Source organism: Gobius niger (genome assembly GCF_951799975.1).
Source record: "Gobius niger genome assembly, chromosome: 20".
Classification (NCBI taxonomy): Eukaryota; Metazoa; Chordata; class Actinopteri; order Gobiiformes; family Gobiidae; genus Gobius; species Gobius niger.
In genome coordinates, this window is record NC_136871.1 from 26,708,515 (window position 1) to 26,733,618 (window position 25,104).

Sequence of the window (25,104 nt, forward strand, 5' to 3'; positions counted from 1 at the left end):
GGAGACCCGGCCTCTGTCAGAGACCCGGCCCCTGTTATAGACCCGGCCCCTGTCAGAGACCCGGCCCCTGTCAGAGACCCGGCCTCTGTCAGAGACCCGGCCTCTGTCAGAGACCCGGCCTCTGTCAGAGACCCGGCCTCTGTCAGAGACCCGGCCTCTGTCAGAGACCCGGCCTCTGTCAGAGACCCGGCCTCTGTCAGAGACCCGGCCTCTGACGGCCTCTGTCAGAGACCCGGCCCCTGTTATAGACCCGGCCTCTGTCAGAGACCCGGCCTAGACCCGGCCCCTGTCAGAGACCCGGCCCCTGTCAGAGACCCGGCCTCTGTTAGAGACCCGGCCCCTGTCAGATACCTGGCCTCTGTCAGGGACCCGGCCTCTGTCAGAGACCCGGCCTCTGTTAGAGACCCGGCCTTCATTGAGTTTTTAAAGTTGAAGATGAATATGATATTGTTAATTGGATTTATGGCACTTTTTGGACAGTAAAGGTCACATTAAGCTTTCCCTCCAGACAATCGATGATAGTCCAGTATAGTCTGGCTTATATCAGTCAATCTCACTGACCACCTCCAATTATTCAATTAAAAAAAAAAGCTTTACTGATGTTTGTGCATGCTCTCAGTTGAAGAAGGATTTTTAAATCGTGGACTGGTCTGGGTTGACTGCGGTGAGGACACTTCGCTTTGTTCAATGGTTAAACTGTCTGTTTCATTCATCATCTTGGTTATCAGACTCTAAGTCCATATAGAGATACACAACACAAACAAGACAATACAGATCAAAGGAATAGAGGTGTGTGTGAGCTCGTCTGAGAGCTACGCACGCTTCAAAAACACTTGTGTCAAATGTGTCTTAGGTGCAGCTCACACCACAGGATGCGACTTTTGTTCTTGTGCTTTGCAGACTGTGTTCAGCGTGTTCAACACAACCAAAAAACTACTCTAAAAATGTGAGTCATCAAGCATATACAGACATGTATGATTGGCGAGCTAACTAGAAAGGGCTGGAGAGCTACTAGCTCCTGAGCCACTGGTTTAAGGTTGAAACTCTGCTGACTCACTGAGGGGTAAGGACTGCCAAATGACAACTATTCTTGTTATACGACAGTTCACTAAGTAAAATAGTCTTTGTGGGCGACAGCGGGCCGTCTCATGAGTGGAAGGTCAGGGGTTAGAATCCTGGCGCCTGTAGGTGCACATTGTAGTTGTGTCCTTGGGCAAGACACTTCACCACCAGCCTTCATACGAGTGGAAGCAAAACATCCTCAGCTCAATCAATATTTGAAAAATCTCTACTTAAGCTTAACTGATTTACTCTATTTTCTGAAACTCCTTTTAACAATCACACATGTGAAATAAGTGCAACGAGTACATTCACAGGCTAAATCCATTTCTTCACGAGCACAGTCAAATACGCAGAAGAATTTGATCAAACTATCGACTGCCCCTATTGGATAGATGTGACAAACTGTAGCGCTACACTACGGCCACTAGGGGTCAGCATTGGCTTATACACACCAAACCAACCTCTCTAATCACGTCCATGAACCTTTGATATTTGTGTACAAGCCCCTTTGCCCAGGTTTTACTGTTTGTTTTGCTTATTTTGAGAAAAATATCAACAAAAACACAAGCTTTTTTTTTTAAAGTATGAACTCAAGTGCCTCTGATAATCAAAGTCATATAGCCTCTACTACACTAATATGCTGCGCAACGTGTTTAGATTTGCTGTTTGATTTTCAATGTACTGCAGAGGTCTGGAATAATATGGACCATTTGGCGAGAGACTGACTGGAGCAGAGAGGATGTGGAGAGGGAATAGACGTAACCTATTTCCATGTGAAACAGTGGGATCTTAATGAGCCTGATGATGAGAGCTGTTTGATCAGGAATCTCCCCTCTGTGACTCAGTCCAGCCAGCGCTACACTGGCAAAGAGCAGAGGAGGAAAAATGAATTCGGACTCTTTGGAAATGACTGAAAATCCATTTAGTTTGCAGGTAAGTTTCGATCCAATGCCGTGAATGAAAGAAAATGCATGTCATTCCAATCCATTGTTAATCTATTTAGATACAGGACAAAAACAAAAATACTACTCAACATAAAAAACAGAAATGTCAACCAAATTATTTTGTCATAATTAAAAGCAATTGTGGCATTTTTAAAAATTATTATTATTATTCTTTACGCGATTTATAATTATTTTCTGTCAAAAGTTAAAATACAAAAAACTTTTTCTTTATTTTCTGCCCTGTATTTACCATGAAAAGAGCCCAAAGCAGGAAGAAAGCAGGAGTATGTCATGTGCTCAAAGGAAGGAATGGAGCCAAAGTAGGAATGTGCACTTTGCTTTTATCATTGAACTGTGCTCATTCATAGACTTTCAGCATAAGCCTAATTTAAACAGTCATCGTCTGGCTCATGTGGTGATCTGAGATGTCCCCACTTCAGGTTGTTATCACTGGGGTTCTCAAAAGAAGAGTGGTACATGTAATGCATAGATTCTAGTTTAGCAATTCACCGTCAGTCAGTCTCCCTGGAAACAGTCAGGATTTTTTAAAATGTAAAAACAAAGCACTTTATAAAAAGCTATGTGGATGTCACTCGGTCCAGATCTCAAATACTGCAAACAGAAAACGGAAGAGCGTAAACTGATTAGATATCCCAGGGGTCTTTTCAAACTGGACTAAACTCAACAATGATCCGGACAGGGCCCGTTCCACCGACTCCTGCATCATACAGCTTCATACACCAGGCTGTCAGTAAGCTGAACTCTCCTCTCCCCTTCCCTCCGTCCACTGCCCTCGATTGTGTATATAATGCTCTGGACATTGAGAACATTATATTTACAAGTGAGTGAGATTTGAGATTGAGATTAGGTCATTTGAGTTTGTGGTTTACGAAGTAGAAACAAAACAGGAAGGAAACTATATCACTGCTGTTTCTGGCATTTCTGTTCACAACACACACTGTGTGTGAATCATTGAAGTATTTTGTCAAATATATATATATATATTTTGAATTAGGCTAAGTTAGCGGGGAGTGGGACTGGTTAGATTGAGCGCATGTGTCTTTAAGACGTCCTCCTCACAGATCACATTTCCCAGAGTTTGCTGTCGACCTTCAGTGTGACGGTGTTAGGAGTGTCGGGTGAGGTGAGGCTGACGCAGGGGGCGGCCTCGACTGACTGGCATGAGACTAAACCATACAAAAACTGCTCCGGTCACAGTGTCATGGGTTCGAGACCCGGCTACGATAATTGGCAGAATGTCTCTCCCAGCTCTTTGACCCCTTTCGCCCTGATCGGCCCTGTCTAACAAAAGGGGGGCCATGTGGTATTTGCAAATGTGATTTTTGTGACGCTTCTGCCGACGTTGTTCTACTATGGCTTATCGTCAGGGTCTGGGCTGGTTCAGGGACTCGCTGAAGGACAGAGGAGTGGAGCAGTCAGCAGATTTACACTGTGCTACAGTTACACCAGAGGCTGATGATGTATGAGATTGTACTGAGATAGAGTTCACTTCCTGGAGGCAAACCACCACATGCGGCTGTTGGACTTCAATTGTAATTGTGTTTAGCTTTGTTTGTTTCTCACACTGATTGTACCTTGGCTTTTTTTTTTTACCCCAGTGGATCTTTCCTGGATGAATACAAGTACAATAATTAGTTTGATAGGATACATTTATTGATCATTCAGCGGTTATTTTAACAGATCCTTCAACTCCCTTTCTTTGTGGATTTTGCTTGCCAGGCCACATATCTGGATGCAAATCTTAGTGGAAGTTAACCATTGATTTATTTGTGATGCTTGAACAGAGACATTTATGGCTAAGGGAACACATTTCATCTGATCGCTTTGAGTCCTAGTAAGTGACATATTTGTTTCATAATGAGGCAGAAACTGTGGCGGGCATTTGGCAACATCAGCATTTAACAGCAACAAAAGCATCATCAGTATCTCAGTACACAGATCCCTCCTGATGTTTGAAGCTTTCTAATGCAAGCTGTCATCCACAGGAGGCAAATACTTTGAAAAAATATGGAATCAGTGAAATAGTCCATTATGGCGCAGCTGGTAGTCAAGTGGTTTTTAAGGCTGCAACCTTGTTAGTGCTCCCGGTTTATGTAAAGAATTGTGTGTTGTGTGTTTACTGAATCTTCATTTGAAGATTGGCTAATCTAATTTCAGAGGACGTGACACTAACAATTAGATCATTCGATGGCTTTCCACAACAACACGAAAACCACCAAATATTTACAGCGTTTCCAGAAGATCATGTTACATAACTGCAGCTCCGCATGGTGTGCAAATGCGGCACACTTATCCCAAAAGAGACTCTGATGGCCAGACCTGACTTCATGAAGCGTTGCCCCATTTTCATATTATATGTGACAAAATGCTACTTCTTAGATCAAACAGATTCAAGTATCGCCTCTGGAGCAGCACTTGGAGATACAGCTGTGAGGGCTGTGTAAGAGAGACGGATTTAGTCAGTCATTTGCAAGTGATCGTTTTGACATACAGCAAAGGTGGACAGTAAGTTTATTTTTATTTTCTACTTTGAGATACTGTAGTGAAGTCTGATCTCCGAAGCAGGGGTGGCTCAGTAGGTGAGAGCTCATCCGACTTTCTGAAGGTCACTGGTCCAAATACAGTTTGAATATCTAGCCAATCGCGCCACTCATTTTGCCATCTCCATACAGTCCTCACACATCTTCACACAAAAGAGTCCTATGTTAGAAGGCTATTCTTAGATTTTAGCTCAGCATTCAACACCATATTACCACATCAGCTCACACACAAACCTGTCCACCTGGGGCTCAACATGTCACTGTGCAACTGGCTGCTGGACTTTCTTATAGGGAGACCACAAGTAGCAGGAAGTCAACAGCACCACCTCCAGAACTGTCACACTAAACACAGAGTGTCCCCCAAGGTTGTGTACTTGGCCCCCTCCTATTCACTCTGCTGGCCCATGATTCCACTCCAAAGTACAGCTCAAAGCTCTTCTGAGGGTCTCATCAGCAACAGAGACTAGACAAACTACAAGCGTGAGGTGAGCAGCCTGGCTTCATGGTGCACACAAATGTGGAGAAGACATAGGAGAATATTGTGGACTTTCGGAGAGCACGAGCCCAGCATGCTCCTCTGATAATCAATGGTGCTGCAGTGGTGAGGGCGACCAGCACCAAGTTTCTAGGTGTACACGTCACACAAAACCTATCCTGGACTACAAACATAATATCACTGGATCTACTTTCTCCGCAAACTGAGAAGAGCCAGAGTCCCGGCCCCAAGGGATTGAGAGCAACACAATTTCAGTTAGGTGCAGGTTTCTTAGGTCTTATGCTAATAATTCCTATGCTTCCTTCATTAATCTGAGACGTACTTGAGTATGTAGCTATTATTTTACGCTTCAGAGCAGGTAGGACATGTATTACATGCAGCAAATCAAACAAAAATAATCATACATGAAGTAGGTTACAAGAGCGCGACACATCAGCCGCTCTGGTCAGGTTTCTCTTCTGTGAATTGCTGCAGGACATTGACAGTTTCCTCTGAGCGCTTGGTGTAGATCCCATTTCAACAACTTGCCACCTTCATCTTTACCACCACCACCTGTGAGTGAGCGAGCGAGGGAGGGGAGCAGAAATAGGGCAACACAATCGGGGCTGAACTCTCGGTCTCTACTTTGGCTAGCTACAAAAAATGACTGGTTAACCTGAGCACTTGTTTATAATCAGTATTCATCTAGTAAAGCTACATGGACCTAAAAACATAGCAGTGCCTCTTGGATTATTAAAATGTGCTGACCGAAGCAAAATCCGTAGACTTCTGCTGTTGCAACCAGCCCCCAACGTTCTCTGGGTGAAAAATAGATAGATACAAATCCTCAGATCTATTCTCATTATAGGTATGAAATAATCCAAACAATCGTATGGGAAAATGGCCAGTCAAACAAATCAAACCTTTTATGTCATTGCCAATCATCAGAGCTGTATTTTGAACAGTATAAAGAAAGCTTAGTTTTAGACATCATTTATGACTCATGTGAATTAAAACACAAATGATTTAGCCGTTCTCATACAATCTGTCACCCAAACAAGGGGCAGTGACCGTCTGGTGTCACGGAATTGACCTACAGATTGCTCCGTGTGTTGGACATATAAAGCTCTGGTAAATATTACTCATCCCCCCCCCCCAGCGATGTACCCCCAGTTGAATGTCTGGGGCTTGCTGCCACAGTTGTCACATATTAGGTTGCCCTCGACCGCAGCGGCAGAATTAGCTGAAGGAATCCCGTGCACTTGTTTGCTTCAGCTCCCAGGAGGATAAAGACGCTGCCACAGCACATGAGAAAATACAAGATTCAAGGCTCTCGTTACAAAAAGGATCTATGACTTTTGAGCTTTTGTCTGCTTTACTGTTGAAATGTGAATTTTTGGGAGATGGGACATTGACAACTCCTTGTTTAAGCGGTGGAAAGTAACCAGATCTTTTAGCTTCTGTAATTTACCGAAGAACATTTGGTGACATGGCCGCTCGATTAATATCCAATTAGTGAAGGCAGCAGCTTACTGTATTCAATGTGTGAAAGAAGTTTGACAGGTGGTAAGTTAGTATGAACAGCTGGAACTAAGCAATTCTTCATTTACCAACACACAGAATCATTTTACATACATTTTCCTTGACTAGACTCTTCTTGAGGTATATCTTTTTGAAGGACAGCGCTTGGACTTCAGTTTTTACTTCCATCTCTACGAGGTGAATAACTCGCTGCTGGGACAATGCTTTGGAAGTTTCAATCAAAGGAACCCTTTGCCTAATTTGATGGTGCCTACGTACTGACCTCAGGATAAGACTTGAACCGGGGAGAATCAATGTGGAGTTCAGGTAAGCTCAAAAATATGTTTAAAAAGACTTTTATGTAGATTCTCAAAATGCATTAAAGAAAATTATGATTGATCAGGTTGGGCTATCTGTGCAAACTGCTGCAATGATTGTAAAAAAGAAATTGACTGTGCCTTCACTGCCTTCCGTCTGGTTCCTGACTGTACATTCAGAAAATAGATACATGTGGAAAGCAAAGACCTCCAACAACGCAGTGGACAGAATAAAATCCCAAACCCTGACTTAAACTGAGGTAAACTTGCACAATACCACAGGTGCTGCAAAAACACAACTGAAACTACCATGGCTACAACAGTTATCACACAAAAAACTGTTTTATATGCTCATTAGGTTTATTTGATAGATACAAAACCATAGACAAACTATCTTCTCACCAAATATACATTAATAAATATTCATACATGGTGCGTGGCAATTTAAGATTGGGGTTAGGGTGTGAGTATACGCTATTTCCCGGTCCATAGAAAAGGGAAAAGATTGATAAGGCTGCCTACTAAAACAACGGTATCTCAACTATCAATGCTACAAATTTCTGCAACACCACATTATTCCACCTTCGCTGAAACTTTTATACGGTGCAGCCATTTTCTCACGACTCAATCCCTCTTTGATCATGTCCAATTGAAGCGGATCTAAGTCTCAGCCGGTGCTTTCTCTCATTACTGCAATACTGTGCTCAGGAGTAAAGACACGAAGACAGTAGCTTTGAAGTACTCTGCCTTTGATGGATCTTATGGGGGGGACACCCGGGCTAACGTCAACGCTTGCTCGTACATGTTTCGACCCATTCCGACCTTTGGCCTTCGACACACATTTGTAAGAGAGCGGGAGTAACAAGGGGGAGATAAAAGACGGACAGGAGATGATTACTGTAGGGACCATTGAGAAATCTGTCGAAACGGATTAGGTTAAATGAAAAGTGGCCAGTGTTTTTCTTGCACTTGATCAGTTGCCTGTGGAGTGCTGTCGGGCCGCTGCTTCTCTGGTGAAAAATATAGCTTGTTTTGTATCAGTTATGTTTGGGTAATCCTGCAAATTCAACCCCCCATGAGGTGTTGCTCCCCCGTGCACCTAATAGTTTCAACACTCAAACTGCATTCACTAGAAAAGATTGTTGATACTAACTTAAAATTCATGCTTCACTCCAAGGCCATGTCACAATATCATTATTAAAGGACGATCAATCGTGTCAGAAAATACTGTGATGAATGAAATGAATGGAATGAATGAAATGAGATAATACATTGACTCAAAATAAGAGCATATACACAAATGCTTTACTATTAAATGCATATATGTCAGCTTTTAAATGGAGGACAGTTTTTTAGTACTAGAAATAAAATTGGTTACAACAGTTACAAAGTTCTCAACTGGTGAGGCTTCGGGACTCACCTTCGACGTATCAACTCAACCCAAAAGATATATATATATATATATACACTATACTACTATACTATACTATACTATATATCTTATTCTATCTTATATCTATCTATCCATCCATTGTCTTCCACTTGTCCATTGCCTTTGCAGCTTCCCAAATCACATTGCACCAGCCCCTTATGGCTCCTCCTGCAGGTGGTGGCTCATACGGGGCTTCTGAAGCGCTCTTTGTCTGACCCGTCACCTGTAGGCTCTGTTTGTTTACATATTTTGCAGTTTAGACATTTTTTTGTGTATTTCATTTCAGAGTTCCGTCGATTTCGACATTGATCAAAAATCCCTCTGTTCCGCGACCCACTAAAACGATCAGGACTGTTTAATCAGGACAACCGGTTGTTTAGTTTTTTGCATTTCCAAGCTCTGTTGTGACACTTTTCACCTCAGACAGACCTGCTCATTAATATGCATGAATCAATGAAGTAATTATCGACAGGCCTATTCACTCCGGCCTGAGCCTCTTCTGCTGGCAACAATGGCATTTGAGGGCTGAAATGCCTTTACAGTACCTATGTTCAATCTATGGGACAAAAAAAAAGCATTTAAAATGAAAATGATAAATTGTACAATCACACAGAATAGGGCATGTAAATTCAACATAATATGGCATTTTTTCTGTTTTTGATAAGTGCAATTACAAACTCATTAAAAGGATCCAAACAGTTTGACAAATGGGTGACTCAATTGCCTTTCACCAGCAGCGTCCTATAGACTCTCTTTAGTGGGCATATAGTTTGACCCATAAATGCCAGATTTATCCATAAAAGTTTACAGTGTTTTTCTAACCCAATATGCAGCCACATTACCCAAGTATTTATGACTGTTTTCAGAGGTGCTCCGGAGAGTATATTTTTAGCTCGGAGAGTGGATCAGGATCGCTGTCCAGGGAACTTATTTTAACCCCAGAGAGACACAGATACAGCTGCCTCATGTCAGGGCAGATTTACACCCTACAACATGCAGCACGGGTGGGACAGGACACAAGTAATCGTGAAACTACACAGGATCAAGTTGAAAGTAATAGCGCTACTTTACTTTTTATTTAGTTATTACACATATGATTAAGTTAACAATATTTTAATGATAACTATGTAAACAAAATTATATAATACTTGACCTCATGACGAAATTGTTTTCATTTTGCAAAGCGAAAATGTAATATCAGATACACTTGCTAGTTTAAATAAGAGAAAATCAAAATCAAATGATCCCTTTGACATTACAATAGTTTGCGATGCCATTAGGGGAGACCGGGGCTATTTGTCACACTTTGTTTTCTAGAGTTCGTGCTCAACAGAGACCAAGAGTCAGACCAGCATTGAATGAAGGTTTGAACCCTTGATTTGAAGGAGAGATCGCTCTCCTTTTTCTATCATATTGCAATAAACCGTCAAACACAACAAAATCGACTGTGACAATGTGTCTGTCATGGTTGGCAGGTTGTCACGATGCTTGGGGGTTGGTTGTCACTATTGTTTTTAAGGGAGCTTTTTATGTTAACTTGAAATTTGATAAACTTTAGTAAGTTTTTTGCTTTTTGCGACAAAAACACAAATATGTTTTAAAACAGTCGCAATGCCACAGGTGTTCATAACACTCATCAAAACTAACTTGATTTTTTAGTTAAATGTACAAATTCACGTTATGAATTCACGTTAAAATAAAGTGATCCGAAAAACATATTAGACACAGAAGAAAATAATGTCCCACCATGTTAAACCCAAAGTGACAAATGATCCCTCAGGTTTTGTGACAAATAGCCCAGAGTGTCCACTTTACCAACAGTGTAAGCTAGCTAACAAACGGCTTTAGCTTGTTAGCTCTAAAACCGCTCAAACCGAAGCTAACAACTGTGTCTTTCAGATCAGTGTCTTTTGTTTATGGCGCTAACTAAAGGAAAGCTCTCATTACAGAAATAACCCAGACATTGAAGTTTGGGAAAAGGCATAAAAACAATTCAAATGTGTCCTGTCCTCATGTCTTCAGTCCAAATGAGAAAATTATTATTGGAAGAGAAGAGGAACACCAATGCACATGTTATATATCAATGCCAGAGTACAGCGCCCTCTAGTGTGGCTATAAAAAGCTATGTGACAAATGACCCCTCATGACAAATAGCCCCGGTCTCGCCTACTATTAATTACAATGTGATTATAGCACACTTTTGTTGCTGTAATTCCTCCTCCTCCTTTGCTTCCCCTTTACCTGTCTTGGGACACTCCTCCTCCGGGCAGAAGGAGCCCATATGTGGGATGGGTGTCACCTGACGCCCCTGGTCCCGTTTCAGTTTCCCAGAGCGACATCTATTAAAGTCATGCTGCTCCTAACTCCTAACCTCAGACAGACACATTAGCACCTGGGCCATTGGTCTCAACAATACGCCCCAATGCATTATTCAGACCGGCTGTACTAATGACGAAACCTTATCCGCCTTCAGGTAAACGTCCCGGCAATAAGACGACATGGGAAAACGCCACAACAGAGGTAGACATGGCGTATGAATGAGTTTGGCAATGACACGGTTTAGACATGCAAGCTTTTAATGTGGAAAACTATTATCACATTGTAGATCGGGACATCACCAGCTTATTTCCATGAAGATGTTTCTGATTTGTTTTGAATTATGGAAACCAAATTAAAGCCCATGCAGCGTCGAAGGATGGGTCAAATGCAGAGGACAAATTAATGACAAATAAAGCACCTTAACCTTAACCTTGCAACATTGCAATTCAGCATGTTACAAAACAAGCTTGTAGCCGATGCTATGCAAAAAGAGTGCACAGCTTGTAAGTGCTAATTTTCAACTTCAGTCCCTGGTTTTTACACTGCATTAAAGTATATCTGCACCTGTTCATCCAAATGAGTACTTCTATTAAAGGAATAGTTCACCGTTTTTCCATGCTGAGATATGTTCTTAGCTTAGACGAGTTAATACGTACCTGTCTGGTCTTCGCGCATGCCCGTGGAAGAGCGTGGTTGCTGTTAACTTACCCCGTAGGAATATACTGGGAGAGGCCAAATGCTAAAAACATCTTTGGTCTTTTTGCATGACTGACGGCACACAGTTCTTCCATACCGAGATATATTCTTACCTAAGGTGAGACGAGTTGATACGTGCCTTTCTGGTCTTCGCGCATGCCCGTGGAAGAGCGTGGTAGCTTCCAACTTCACCCCGTTTGGAGCTATAGGAATACATTGGGAGAGGCCAAATGCTAACAACATCTTGCGTCGTTTTGCGCGACTGAGGGCACGCACAAAGACCAGACAGGTAAACATCAACTCGTCTAAGCTCAGGTAAGAACATATCTCAGTATGGAAAACTGGTGAACTATTCCTTTAACCGACAGCTTCTCGGACCTGTTTGAATTGAGTGTTCTGTCCCAAACTAATGAATGGAGAAGCTAGGTCCAATATTAAAGTATGGCAAAGTATGTCTCGTCCATTTCGTGACATGTAATTTGTGGTTTCTCCATCATTTACAAATTATAACATAATGTGGCCATTGGATGTGTATTCGACCTACACAAAGTAAAAACGTAGCATAATATGATTTAGCATTTAGCTCAGAGGACACGCGCGCTAATTCTTATTTAAACTGAAATCTCAAAAGGTCTGTATATGCAGACATATTTCTAACATGGCTTTGACCTCACCTAAATGTGGTCGATGGTGACTACAGCTGGAAACGTCTGGAGTGTTCATCATTTGGGAGGCTAACAGCTAAAGGAAAAATACATTGAGCAGGCTAACGAAAGCTGAGAAGTTTCCCGGACGAGCAGGCTTGCTAACTGTCCACTTACATTAGGGTTGAACCCCACTTCTCCTTTGTATTTCTATGCACTAAACTGAGTGGACATTGTTTAGTTCAAATCTAACCAATCAATCAACAACAACAATCAAACAAAACGTATTGCTAATGTTTTCAACCCCCACTTTGGCCCCAACATCTGTAACTGTTCGCATTGTGTTCACTGACCATGAGAATGACCCAAAAGGCAATGGATCTGTACTTCACTAAACTTACCTCATATGAGTGGAGATCTCAAAGGTTTCTCTCACATTCTAATTTCTGTCACTTTTCTGAATCATGAAATACTTAGCCAAGTCTGGTTCAGAGTTAAGGCTCACAGTTTCTGCTTGTCAAACCTGTCCGTCTTTCCTCTCTGCAGTTTTATTCTCAGTCAGAGCGCGCCCGCCTCGCTCTCCTCCGCCCTCTGTGCAGCCTGAACACTTTCCGCACCTGTCACTTCAACTCTGTCCATTTTACTCTGGGATATTTCTTAGAATGACAAAGACTTTTAGAATAGTTCTCTTTCCACTGAAGGGCATTAGAAAGTAAATTGCTACTGATGACAATAACCAGGATTTGTGCAGTGGAAAAGTAGACATTTGTGGGAAAAGACCACCATGGGCTGTGCGTCTAATTGGAAGGCAGTTTTATAGATCATAAACTAGCAGAACAAGATGGGTATTGTCAGCTTTATTGTTGCTCCCAGAAAGTTGTGAAACGCGCTTATAAACTCATTGGGGATGTTAGAAATGCTTTAGGGTGAGGTTCGACAATAAGCGACCATTTACACCAGCGTCATATCTCCACAAATGCTGAAAACTCTCCACTGTTTAGATTATACGTAAAGAACTTACCTTTGTAAACTTGACCAACAAGGTACAGGGTCTAGTGTAATGTCTGTGAACTTGAACTTGTCTAATATAGTGCCTAATGCATGGTTGTTTGTATGTCTCCTATTCACCAATTTATCCTACACTGCCTGACCAGAAGAAAAGGAGCAATAAAAAAAAAAGGGTCACACGCGCTAATATTTGGTTTCAGTATGCATTCGCTGTGGCATTGTTTCAATAAGCCTCTGCAATGTCAAAAGATCCAGTGTTGCATTAACTTTTCACCAAGTATTGATGATGGGACAGTGTGACCACTGCCCAAAGCCTTCTCCAGCACACCCCAGGGATTCTCAGTGGGGTTAAGATCTGACTGGACTCATGTGTGAAAACGATGTCTCATGCTCAGTGAACCACTCTTGCACAATGTGAGCCCGATGAATCCTGGCATTGCCCGTTCCATCAGGGATAAGATTTGTGGAACAAGCTGGTCATTCAGGTCAGACCTCATTCTTTGTGCTGACCCTAGACCTGACCAACTGCAGCCCCAGATCGGGATCCAGGAGGCGACTTTGTCTTTGTTCAGACTGTATCATAATAATTCCTGTAAACTTACCACAAACATTTGCCACTTTACACACTGAAATGCCCCATAGAAACGGTGCCGATCTTGTTCCACTGTCACCAAAAGGACAAAAAGCTTCCAAGTCGAAACCTATAGCTGAGAAAGCTGCGAGGAAAATACAGCTGCGCCGACAGATGCATTATTATCACAGTGCTTTCTGAATGCAGTGGAGGAAAAAAAAAAAAAAAAAACCCTCTCCGCACTGGGGAAGCTCCTGCATTGGCCAACGCTTCCACCAATCACAGCCAAGACATGCAAGGTGCCTTTAGGTTATACCCAACCCCAAAATACATGAGAGGGAGAGCGAGAGAGAGAGAGAGAGAGAGAGGAGGGGGTGTGCGCGCTGAAGAGGTCTCCAAGCTCCAGTCTCCGGTGCTTCCTCGAATGAAAATAGCTGGGAATAAATTAGCCTTGCACCAGATTGAGTGTCTAGTGTAGTGCGTACAGTTGAGCGGGCTGCAAAAACAACTGCGCTGGATTTGTCCAAAAAGACGTGGAAGAAATCATCGGCAGAGATCATGCAGAAGACGATGCGCGTGGCATATTTCGAATTTTGGACCTTGACAGTTTTGTAAAAGGCATTTACTTAGTTAAAGCGTTGCCTCGACTGTGAGAAGGAGGGCTGAAGGAGCAGAGAGGAGACAGTTTGCGTGGGACGAATTCAACATGATCCTAGGTAAGACCTTACCACCAACTTTCCCTCCCGTCTCTCTCTCTCAGGATTTTGACGGATTGCAGCTGACAGAAACTTATCCACCTTTCAGCCGCGGAGATTTAACGCGGTGTCCTTTGAATGCCATTCGGGATTTCAAAAATGTTGTCCTTTTGGATGGGCTATAATAGAAAACACACTACATGTCATTAAGAATATTACTTTGAACAACGTATGCCCATTTACTGCATTGATCGCAGCCAATACCTGAGAATTGTATCGAAGTTCTCAAAGCAGGATGACTTTTCTCTCATATCGCGGCAAAGCGTTTCAAACAGTTCACTTTTGGAAAACCTTCGCCCCAAGATTGAAAAGTCTTGTACATCCGAGAGCCGACATCGCTCCTCATGTATTATCAAAGTCAAGCACGAAGCCGCTGAAACATAATTTATACGTTCGACTCGAGCTCGTCACTCAAGGCTGAAACATTAATGGCAATGTTTAAAACTTCATAGTGGTTGTAAATGTAAGGAGGGTAAATTATGAACTATGTCTTAAAACACTTCTTTTGTGTGGAGTTTTGCTCTTTCTGCCACCTCAACCCACTTCTCCTGATCGTTGGCATGAAGAACTGCTGCTCACTGGTTGTTTTCTATGTTTGGGGCCCATTCTCTGTAAAGACTAGCAGTGGTTGAGGGTTGAGATTGATCGAACAACGCTTAAAGTCGCCCCCCTTTCCCATTTCTGATGCTCGGGAAAGGGTTGAAGTCTGAGAGCAAACCTGGATTACTGAAAACAGTGCAAAGACTGGGACAAATCAGGAGGATCAAACAAAGAATCAACCTGAGATTTCTAGACTTGGTTTACGGTTTAATATCTCTGGATCTGTCCACATGAAACAAAAACTGTCATGAAGTCTGACGTCTTCTCTCTCAGCGCAGAGAAAAAAAAACTAAGGTCAAACGCCGGTCTCATGAAGGAGTCCGAAAGTGGCGCCGATATTTGCTCAGATGAACGAACTTTCAGCTAAGAGATGAGCGGTTTATGAAGGCGAACATGCCGTTGATTCACATTGGCCTCGACAGCGACTACATCAAACATGTGTCTATTGTCGGCTGAAGTCGATCTCGGCGCTTCCATTGTGCGCTCCTGCTGAATTAGATTACCTGCGGACGACCTTGCGCGCTCGGTAAATATTTGCCCCGCTTCGTTCTCTGTTTGTTCGCCCTTAGCTGCGCCTGCTGCTTCTTGTGATGTGGTGGTTAAAGCCTGATCTCTTGCTAATCCACCCCCTGAGCACTATTAAAACGCAATGTTACACGATCACAGCCCTATTAGTTTCATTACAAGCTTCTCGCCACCAGAATAGAGCAGCGTTTGTGAGCTTTATTTGTCCTGATTCAATGCTGCAAATAAAACAAAAAAATCTAAGGTAAAGGTCATGAAATGAAGACTTTGAGTACAGGCCCATGTGTTTTCTTAAATTGCTCAGCTCTGTTTTGTTTCTCATTATCATGAAAAATGTCCAAGCTCTCCAAGTCCAAATTAGCTGCGGAGAAATGAAAGGGAGATAAGCCGGATCAGTGAGGCGGGGGCCGCGGCAACTTGTGCGATTTTTGCGATAAATATTTCAGATCCGGGGGTTTGCGGCCTTTATTTATTTAAAAATAGAGCAGGGCTTCTTCTTTTAATCTGACGCAAAGACCACTCTCAGCAGAATGAAAGCCTCTTGCATCACTCGGAGGCTGTACATGCAGAAAAAGAGGGGATTGCCTGAGATTCACTAACTGGGATTTTTTTGGTTTGATTCATATGGCACTGCAGCTGCCAGGGCTTGATGTTACCACGAACCATGGAGCCAAAGGGTGAAAGGTTTCTGCTTTGACCAGTAACACTTAGTGAGGCACAATCTATTTAAAATGACAGTTTCAGTGGTTGCAATCGGCAAGTCGCAGTGCCTGCATCTACATAATATGATAGAAACAAAGAAACTCGTACTACAGTCTTGTGGTCCAGTGCTGTAGACCTCGACAAACTCCAGACAAGACAAAGACATGGATTAAAGTCAAGGACAGATCGGCCTGTAGTTCTGTGACTGCAGTTCACCTGTAACAGACATGGCTTTAACACAAGACGAGCCTCTAATGCTACTTTTACGTTGCCTTTGCCAAGAACGAATGCACTAAAGACACATAAACAAACCAAATCATCTCACACTGGAATACACTGCCTCATGAAATTAGTGGAATATGTAAAACAAATGTGTTATCCTATCCTTTACATTTGATCCTTTTTCATCTTCAACTGCCTGGTGATTTAAGCTTCTCACCTCCATGCCCTGCCTGCTCACACCCATGGAGGGCTTTGACAAAGGGCGCACCAAAAAAAATGTGCGTTGTGGTTTTGCATTTGGCGATTCCCAATGAATACAAAGTGCATTTTCCATAATATTTACGAGCATATCAGCATTGGCCTTTTTTTTTTTAATGTGACGGCTGATAAAAGATCAATTATGCAGCTGCTGTCACCACTCTGTCTGCAGCATTGTCCCACCCGCAGCATCATCTGATTTGTTACGCGCTCTGGTTACACGCAGAGCCTCGGCACGGGTAACGGCCAATCAGCTGTGAGAGCTGCGCACGCACACTGCTCACGCACACGGCTCACATTTAGAGACGCATTTCTGAACTAATCCTGATTAACTCTGTTTATTTACTTCATAAAACATTAAGGAACTATTTATTTACTCATTTCAATTTTAATAATCGGTTTCGGCCCTAAAAAACAACAACATATTGGTCTATCTCTCCATCTATAGCCTTTACATTGATCGAGTTCCTAATCCATAAGGTGCCTGCATGTACATGTGGGAGAAAACAATGAATCTCTGGAGTGCACTGAGCAGTAATAGAAAAGCAGTGAATGTGTTTTCGGGTCCAAACGTGACCTTTCATTGGCCGAGACGCAGCGGAGACTGAAGAGTATTGACATTTGGAACGGGAGAATCTGTCTGCGTTTGACAAAATGACCCGTGTTTCTTTCATCGGTGAAGCGGGAAAAAATCTATAGGGCCCGATAAATAAATAGTGGGAGTGTCCTCATGGGAGCTGCGTGTCCAGTGGATGTTTACGTTACAGCAGCAGAGACACACACTGGTGCTGTGGTTGGCATCTCTGCATGGATGTCATATGGTTAGCACTCGGGCCTTACAGAAAAAAGCGTCTCAAGTTCAACTCCCAGATCGTGCACTGCAAAATGTAATGAAGAAATAAGTACCTGGAGTTTGCTTTTTATCGGGGTGTGCGGGTGGGTTTTGGATAAAAGCAGAGTAGAATGTCCTGAACTAAACAATCCAGTCCAGCTGATGATATTTCATAACTCTCTAATGGATCATTACTGGATGACTGAGAGCTTCGACAAACACGAGCAAGGACTGTGTTTGAAAACTGCAGAGGAGACTTTCAGCTTGTGATCTGTTATGGAACAACTTACAGAAAATTGCACTGGAGCGACTTCTGCAAACTGACAAACTCTCATGACTGCAGCAAAATAAACTCTAGATGTTTTTGATGATGAAACATTAAAATATGATGAAAAGCAAAGGCCTGTTAAAAAAAAATCTTATTCATTTCAGTTTTCAAAACACAGCACAGCTGCTCTTGCCTGGCCTGCCATACATGCTTTTTCAAAGACGTGAAGTCTGGGAGCGAGTGTGATCTCAGCGATTTACCGGTGGGCGTGATTGACAGACGGGATCAACCAATTAGAGAAGCGCTGGATATGACGCAGCAACAAGCTGCAGGAAGACCTTTCAGTAAACATTCATGTCTGCCAATACAACACTGTTTCTAATGTAAAACTGACGACAGAGCAGGAAAACAGTGTATCAGGAGCCAAACATGCCATCGTTAATGTTTTGGAAGAGAGCGGTGACGGCTTCCGCCTCTTGGTGCAACAAAGTCCCGCCTCTCGGGCCGTGATTGGACCGATATGGGTAAAATCGGGAAATGATTGGCTGCGATTCTGCGGTTCTTTTGAACAGAAAGGAGGAGCATCTTCCTGGCCAGGCAACAACTGCTCAGCAACACAGTCTTACATATTTTCAAAAATATTAAAGACTATTTCGAGGTTGGCCAGTCCTCGAGACAGGATGGTGGATGCATGTCCTTCAGGAAGGGTTTCCATCCCATATATGATCAAATGTCTTAAAGTGGACCAAGAATGTTTAAAAAAAGATGTGGTGCAGGACAATTTTTTCCCCATCCAGAAACTGAAGGAGACTTATTACAAATCCATTGCAATAACACATTCAAGGGACATGATTTATTTAAGTCATTTTCAAATGACTTAAATTTGAAAATGACAATTTTTCAGGAATTGTGGAAAATTTGAGGAGTGCGTGTGTGAAATGAACCATATTGTACTAATAATGTTCAACTTGAATTTTCTAATATCATTATTGGAAATATTGGAAAACATTGTAGCCTTGGCCAGATGTGGCCACAGTTGCACCGTACCAACATATATATATATATATATATATATATTATATATATATATATATATATATATATATATATATATATATATATATATATATATATATATATATTGTCCTTCTGTCACTGCTTATCAATGACAATGCTATATATAATGTATATTTGACACTCAAAAAAATGAATATCTATATTACTTTAAACGTCTTAAATTGATCATAATAATTTAAATTTCAGTAGTTTTGACTAGTTGAGCATTTGATTATTTAATTTGTTCTGAGATGTTTCTGACTTAATACAATGCATTTTGTCTTCATTTCAGGTTGATTTATTTAAAAATTGCACTTGTCTCATTGGCAATTTTATTTTCTTATTTCAAGCGAGATTTACCTTAGCACCAGTGAGAAAAGTCCTCAAACAAGCAAAGTAAACTTGGTCCGATTAGGAAATATATATATATTCTCAAGTAATTTAAACCCATGCTTGATAGTTTTTGCAGTGTATAGACAAGTGTAGATTACTTTGTATAACTGTAGTAGTAGCACACACCAATATAAACATTACTGTAGCATTCGCAGACCACTTTTAAGACAAAAAGGCCACTAATTAAAAGTCCAGCCAAAACATTTATGAGCAAAAGGCCCACATTAGGAATACTTAGTTGGGCCATACACACATGTGCTTCACCTTAAGTGGCTATAGACTGGAATTAGACGGCCTAACTCAGCCTTACACGTGCTGTTTAGTGGTTTTGCGGATGCCCGAGTAGCAGAGGCTAAGTATAAAATGCCTTTGTTGTCGGGGCTTATGCTGTTGAGTGCCGTGAAGCTATGCGGACCACAGCGCAGCAGCACCACCCTTCACCCCCTCACCCTGCTCACCCCACTAACCTCAGCTATAGCAGGAAACCACACGCTGCTGTGGGTTAGCAGTTCAACTGTGCCTGAAATACAACCAGGAACGGGACACTACCAAAACCCTTATGTCACATAAGGTCGAATAAGAGGAGGCTAAGCTACTGTGTATTATGAATGGTAAAGAAGAGTAAACTAACTACCTGACCAACATAAACAAACGACATTAAGCTTATTAAGTGCAAAAGTCCAGTCAGATGTTAGAATCCTTATCCTTTTCATATGAAGACTATTGCTCGGTTTGATTCTAAGACACAGCTGGTTGGTGCCATATTGACTTTGCATATATTGTCTCTATTGTGTGAGCGCGGTTGGCTGCGCGCTGGATCTGCTCGGGGTTTTGTGCCCAGCAGGTGAGCAAATGGTCCGACAAACAGAATAATAGCGGGTCGTGTTTACACTGAGCATAGCGGCTAACAATGGATCATGATGTGTTTTTTTTACCTCGCCGGGTTTGACCTTCGCCGGCGCTACATCATGTGGAGTGAGCGGTGGAGCTAATGAATACAAATGTGCCGTGCCATGCTTTTAGGGGCGCTGTTTAGGGATGTTTTGGGGCCAAATATTGTAAGTCGTCATACACGATTTTAGACGTTTAGACATTGAAGTTACAGACCGCCTAATGCATTTAAGTTAGGTGTTTTTGTCAAGAGGTTGAGACATGGCTAACAGACATGGCTTTGAAAGTCAAATATTGTATGAGGTGGTACTTCATTTGAAAAGTTTGAACTACATGTAAAAAATAATATTGAAAAAAAAAGTATACACCTACAATACTACAAAGAGATCGTGTCTGGATGGGTTTCCTCACAGGGAGAACATGCAAACTCCACAAACAGAAAGGCCCCGTCCAGGTGGGAATCGAACCCGGGACCTTCTTACCTGTGAAGCATGTAGAGGGAAGATTTCCCTATGGGGACAATACAGAAACACCTTAACCTTAACCTGATAGTTCTAAAATGCTTTGACACCACTTTGCAGTTTAAATGTTTTCAGATAAACCACAAGGATCTCTTTATAAAAACTCCCAACATTCAAGTTCGAAACATACATTTTTTTCACTCCTACTGATACACTCTTTCTGTCAAAACATACTGTAAATGGTTAGTTGAACATCCAAACCAAATCTATTTCATAATCTGATATTCTTAAGTGTTTTAATCCAGCAATTGTGGATTCTTTATTTGCACGTTGATATTTTAAGATTCATAACTTCAAAATAATGTGTACGTATAGAATGGGGGCCCTATGTTGGTTTGTGTCTCAAAGTTTGGTCAGAGGGCCCGCCACTGACATCATAGGGGATTTAACATGTGAGCCACGATAGCCTCTAGTGATGATTTATGGGCTTTAAAAAGGCACAGGACACTTTGGTATTCTATTTACGATGCAACATAAGCAACATAAAACTGTATGAATTTATGCAAAACACTACTTCGATGAAGGAACATATTAAAAATCTCAAAAAGTTAATTTTGCACAACATGTCCCACTCACAAGTTGCCTCCAAATGTAGGCACTCTGGTACCGTCACAAAGGGCAGGAAATGCGACATGACAGGGAGACAGTCTGTGGGCGGAGCGGCAGAAATAGCCTAAAACGGTCCCCTTTCACTTTGACATTTCATCTGACGTCCCTGATGTGTACTGGAGGGCTCACTCTTTGGATAACAAGCCAAGAACATCCATACATTTCTACATTTGATTATAGTACAGTTTGTTGTTAGTCTCGTAAGCTGTTATGTTTCATTAGTAGTATATCGGTAAATAAATGTTAAGCTACGTGGGTGATCCTCTGCACTTGCCTCATGGGCTTAAGGAACATCACACGGGAGTCCTGTCAGTAATTATAAATAATCCTCGACTTTTTCATTGACAGCGGTGCAGTGGGTCATTCGTACATCCAGCGTGAGCTTTTAATGTGTCGTTGGATGTTCCGGGAAATATGTCCGGAGTCTCTGAGAGGCTGTATTCTTGCACATTTTAAAGGTTTGAAACAAAACAGAACAACATGGCCGTGTGAAGCAGAGCGGTGCTTCTCGGCTGTGAAATGCCTGCGGTTTTCGGTCACAGATGGTTTTCTTTGGACATTAACCTGACTGTTAACCCTCTCTCTGCTCCAGTGGTGATACCCTTGGACTCACCTCCAACTCCCCCCCCCCCCCCCCCCCCACACACACACACCCCTTGGACTCACCTCCAACTCCCCCCCCCCCCCCCCCCCCACACACACACACACACACACACACTCCATGTACACCTGCCGCCTTTCCCTCCCCAACCCCCCATCTCCCCCTGCTCTCTCTCCTCTTGCCTCCCCTCCCATCACCGCCTCTTTCACACCATTTTAGGCACTTAATGGACCTGCAATGGGAAAGCCAAGGGTATTACTTTGTACCATAGGAGCCTTTGTCCACTATTGTTTGTTTTCACTTTCAGTTTGGAGATTATTCTTGCATCCATCCATGCTTTAGTTTAGTTTTTGTAAATATGCACACGCCGCACACATCATCCCATCTCTGTGTATGTTGTTTTTAGCCTACAGTCAGTATGTTAATCTATAGACATTGAACCGGCACATCCAGGCCTTTTCAGAAACAGAGGGATATAAAGCTTTAGGATGTAGAGATGAAGAGTAGAAATGCAGTTGAAATTTGAGACATAGGTCGTTTTTGCCCATGTAGCCTGTATGAATGGCCTTAATTCATAGCCTTAGACTGGACTGTGATTGCCACTGAAGCTTAAAACGTCCATCAATGAAAGAGAACAATTGAACTACAGAAGCTCCTCTTTAACGTGGATATCATATTATCTACTGTTTCATTTGTGTTTTCATTCATTACTGCCTTTGAAAATGATCGATGTATTCCTTTTCCTCTATTTTTGTTCAATGGGGTATTAAGTCACACCTTCTTAGTCAAATTTAACCAACTTAAGTTTCACTGGTGCGACTTAAATGAAAAAAAATATATCTTGTTTTTGATCAACTACACTATTGTTTTCTAGCTGGTTTTTGGTGACATACCTGCTGCTGAGGGACAAAATTAGTTACTATTATGTACCACAGTTTGAGAACCTATCGCTGGACTCGGCTGCTTTGCTGTGAAAGTGACTGTGTATATTTTTGATACTTTGGTCCCTGAGCTCGGTTTAAAATGGCTGCCGCTGCCTGTGACTCGGGGGGTTCAGGCACTACGCAGTAAATTGGATTTCACACACAGTCTCCTCCTCCTTCTCCTCCGCCGACAACAGCAAACTTTAAACTGTTACGCGAAAGGTTATACAGCCACTCCGACATCACTCTGGCCTTAGGGGACCCGCCTCCTGTACACGCGGATATTTACAGAAATGTCAAGGCCAGATCCTGCACTACCCCAAATGTTGGTCTGTCCTGGCACCAAGCGCAAACAACAGCGAGGCATTTCATCAGTCTCTGAACAACCTCCTGTTTTTTTAGCTTTACAAAGTTGATTGTTCAATGCAATGATGATGTCGGCAGAATCCAGAATATTTTGTTGGCCCAATTTCTTCCTCCCCTCGAGACCCATGGACAGATAGCCAATGGGAGCATCCCTGACTCCAGGTCTCCTTCAAAGCGCCCATCTGATGGGTCAAAGCGTATGCCAGGCATTCTCATCTATCCTTAATGACATTCAGGGTCTCTCTGATTACAACAATATGGTATTATCCAATTAACCAATTTCCAGGCATGCTTTGTGTTTAGCGTATGATAATGGCTGCCCCCTGCGTGAAGGGCAAGGAGCACAATAATTAGCATTTTCTAATGGGCAAACAGTTCTTACTATTTTGTCTGCAGCTAAGGTGGTTGGCTGGCATGGACTATATGACCACAAACATTTAAAATTTCTCTTAACCAAAGAAATCACAGTAAGACTATTATTAGCACCTCATGTATATACCATAAAGTTCAGGATTATACTCTCATCAATTCAGTTAGGGCATTTGCACTTTGCATAAATTGTCATATTTGTATTTATTCAGTCACTTTGTTCAAGCTCTATTTCCTGTCTGAACCAAACGCTTCTGACACAGTCCACACTGTTTGTTCAACCTCTTTATGTCCTTTAGTAGCAGCCCATTGCTTTGTGCCCGCTTGCCTTGTGCTTGAGGTGCGGGACACGGCGGCGAGGCTCTTGACATTGACATTACCTCTGTGATCATTAACGATAGATTGGTCTAATGAATTGCCAATTTGGGAGGCCTTAGTCACATCATATTGGCGCGGGCGAGTGGGAGCGAGCCATGCACATAGACTTTTGTCAGATGTGTTGCAGTGATAGGATGCGGTTCTAAACAAAATGGGGGGTCACGATACATGGTTTATATCAGTGCCTGCATAGAGCGACTTGTTTTACGATGAGCTTCGCTTTGATCACGTGAAGGGCAGACGCTGGCCCTTGTTGATAATTGTAGACAATGGTCAGCGGAATAATATATTAACCAACATTATCTCCAGACAATTTAGCCACAAACTAAAAGCTTCTAGGTTAAACAATGTGTAATAAAGGACTGCGAGATCAACTGAATTACATGATAGTTCTGTCCCATTCCATTGGCTATAGAGCTTGATATTATATTAGGCAGCTCTCTCTCTCACACTTTCACAGTCCATTGAAAAAATCCAATAAGCCATTACAGAGACATTGATCTAACATTTGCCAAACATTTACATTTGGGGAAAATCAAAGAAAGAAAAGAAAAAAAAGATAATTAAATGAACTGACTGGGTAGATTCTTCACTAAAGCTTTGGGGATTTGCTTACAGAGTACACTCCGGCACTGGATGTTATGTAACCTTACCTCTCTTTCCTAATCTATAGCAACATTGAAATAAGTAATTGCATTGAAAGTAATGTTTTTTATAACAAAACATTTGCATTTGGAAAAAAAAAAGAAAACCATGTCGGAGGTTGGCCAGGACCCTTTTTTCTGAAGCTTGTGTCCTCTGGATTTATAGACTTTGGCAGCACTTCAACACTTTAACACTCCTCTCAATGTGTCCAATCAATGCCCTCTGTCAAGCATGGCCGCCGCGGAGGAGACTGGCTCTCGCTTATCTGATGTCATTGTAAATCTTATTCCAACCAGCGCAGGTCAAAGCAGAGGGACAAAAGCGTTCACAACATTTTACTACAATGGAAAAATAGGCTGCGCATAAATGGAGGATGGGGCATAATCTTCGCAATTATTTTCTGCTGGTTCAGGCCAGGTTAAGACATGGTTTAGTCCTTGATTTGGGATAGTCTTGACCTGGTTTATAACTTATTCCTGGTTGAGACCTTTTTTAGACCTGGCTTAGAGCATGTTAAGTAATTAATATCGACTTTACTACATGACCTTGTCCAGAAAAAGTAGTTCATAAAGTATGTTTACATTTGTTTGTCTGACGCTCAAATCTCTATTTATCATACTGGGTCAAGCTGTACTACACT

The 25,104-nt window shown here is 42.1% G+C and overlaps 1 protein-coding gene across 1 annotated transcript in view; it reads left to right on the forward strand.

Annotated features, from left to right (window-relative positions):
* The first annotated feature begins 13,903 nt into the window (after positions 1 to 13,903).
* Positions 13,904 to 25,104, forward strand: part of LOC306980163 (zinc finger protein 385A-like) — a 31,569-nt gene continuing 20,368 nt past the window's right edge. Inside the window, exon 1 of the mRNA XM_079579423.1 lies at positions 13,904 to 14,266. Within this exon, the coding sequence (XP_079435549.1) occupies positions 14,257 to 14,266 (10 nt within the window). The 5' untranslated portion in view covers positions 13,904 to 14,256. The remainder of the gene's footprint in view (positions 14,267 to 25,104) is intronic.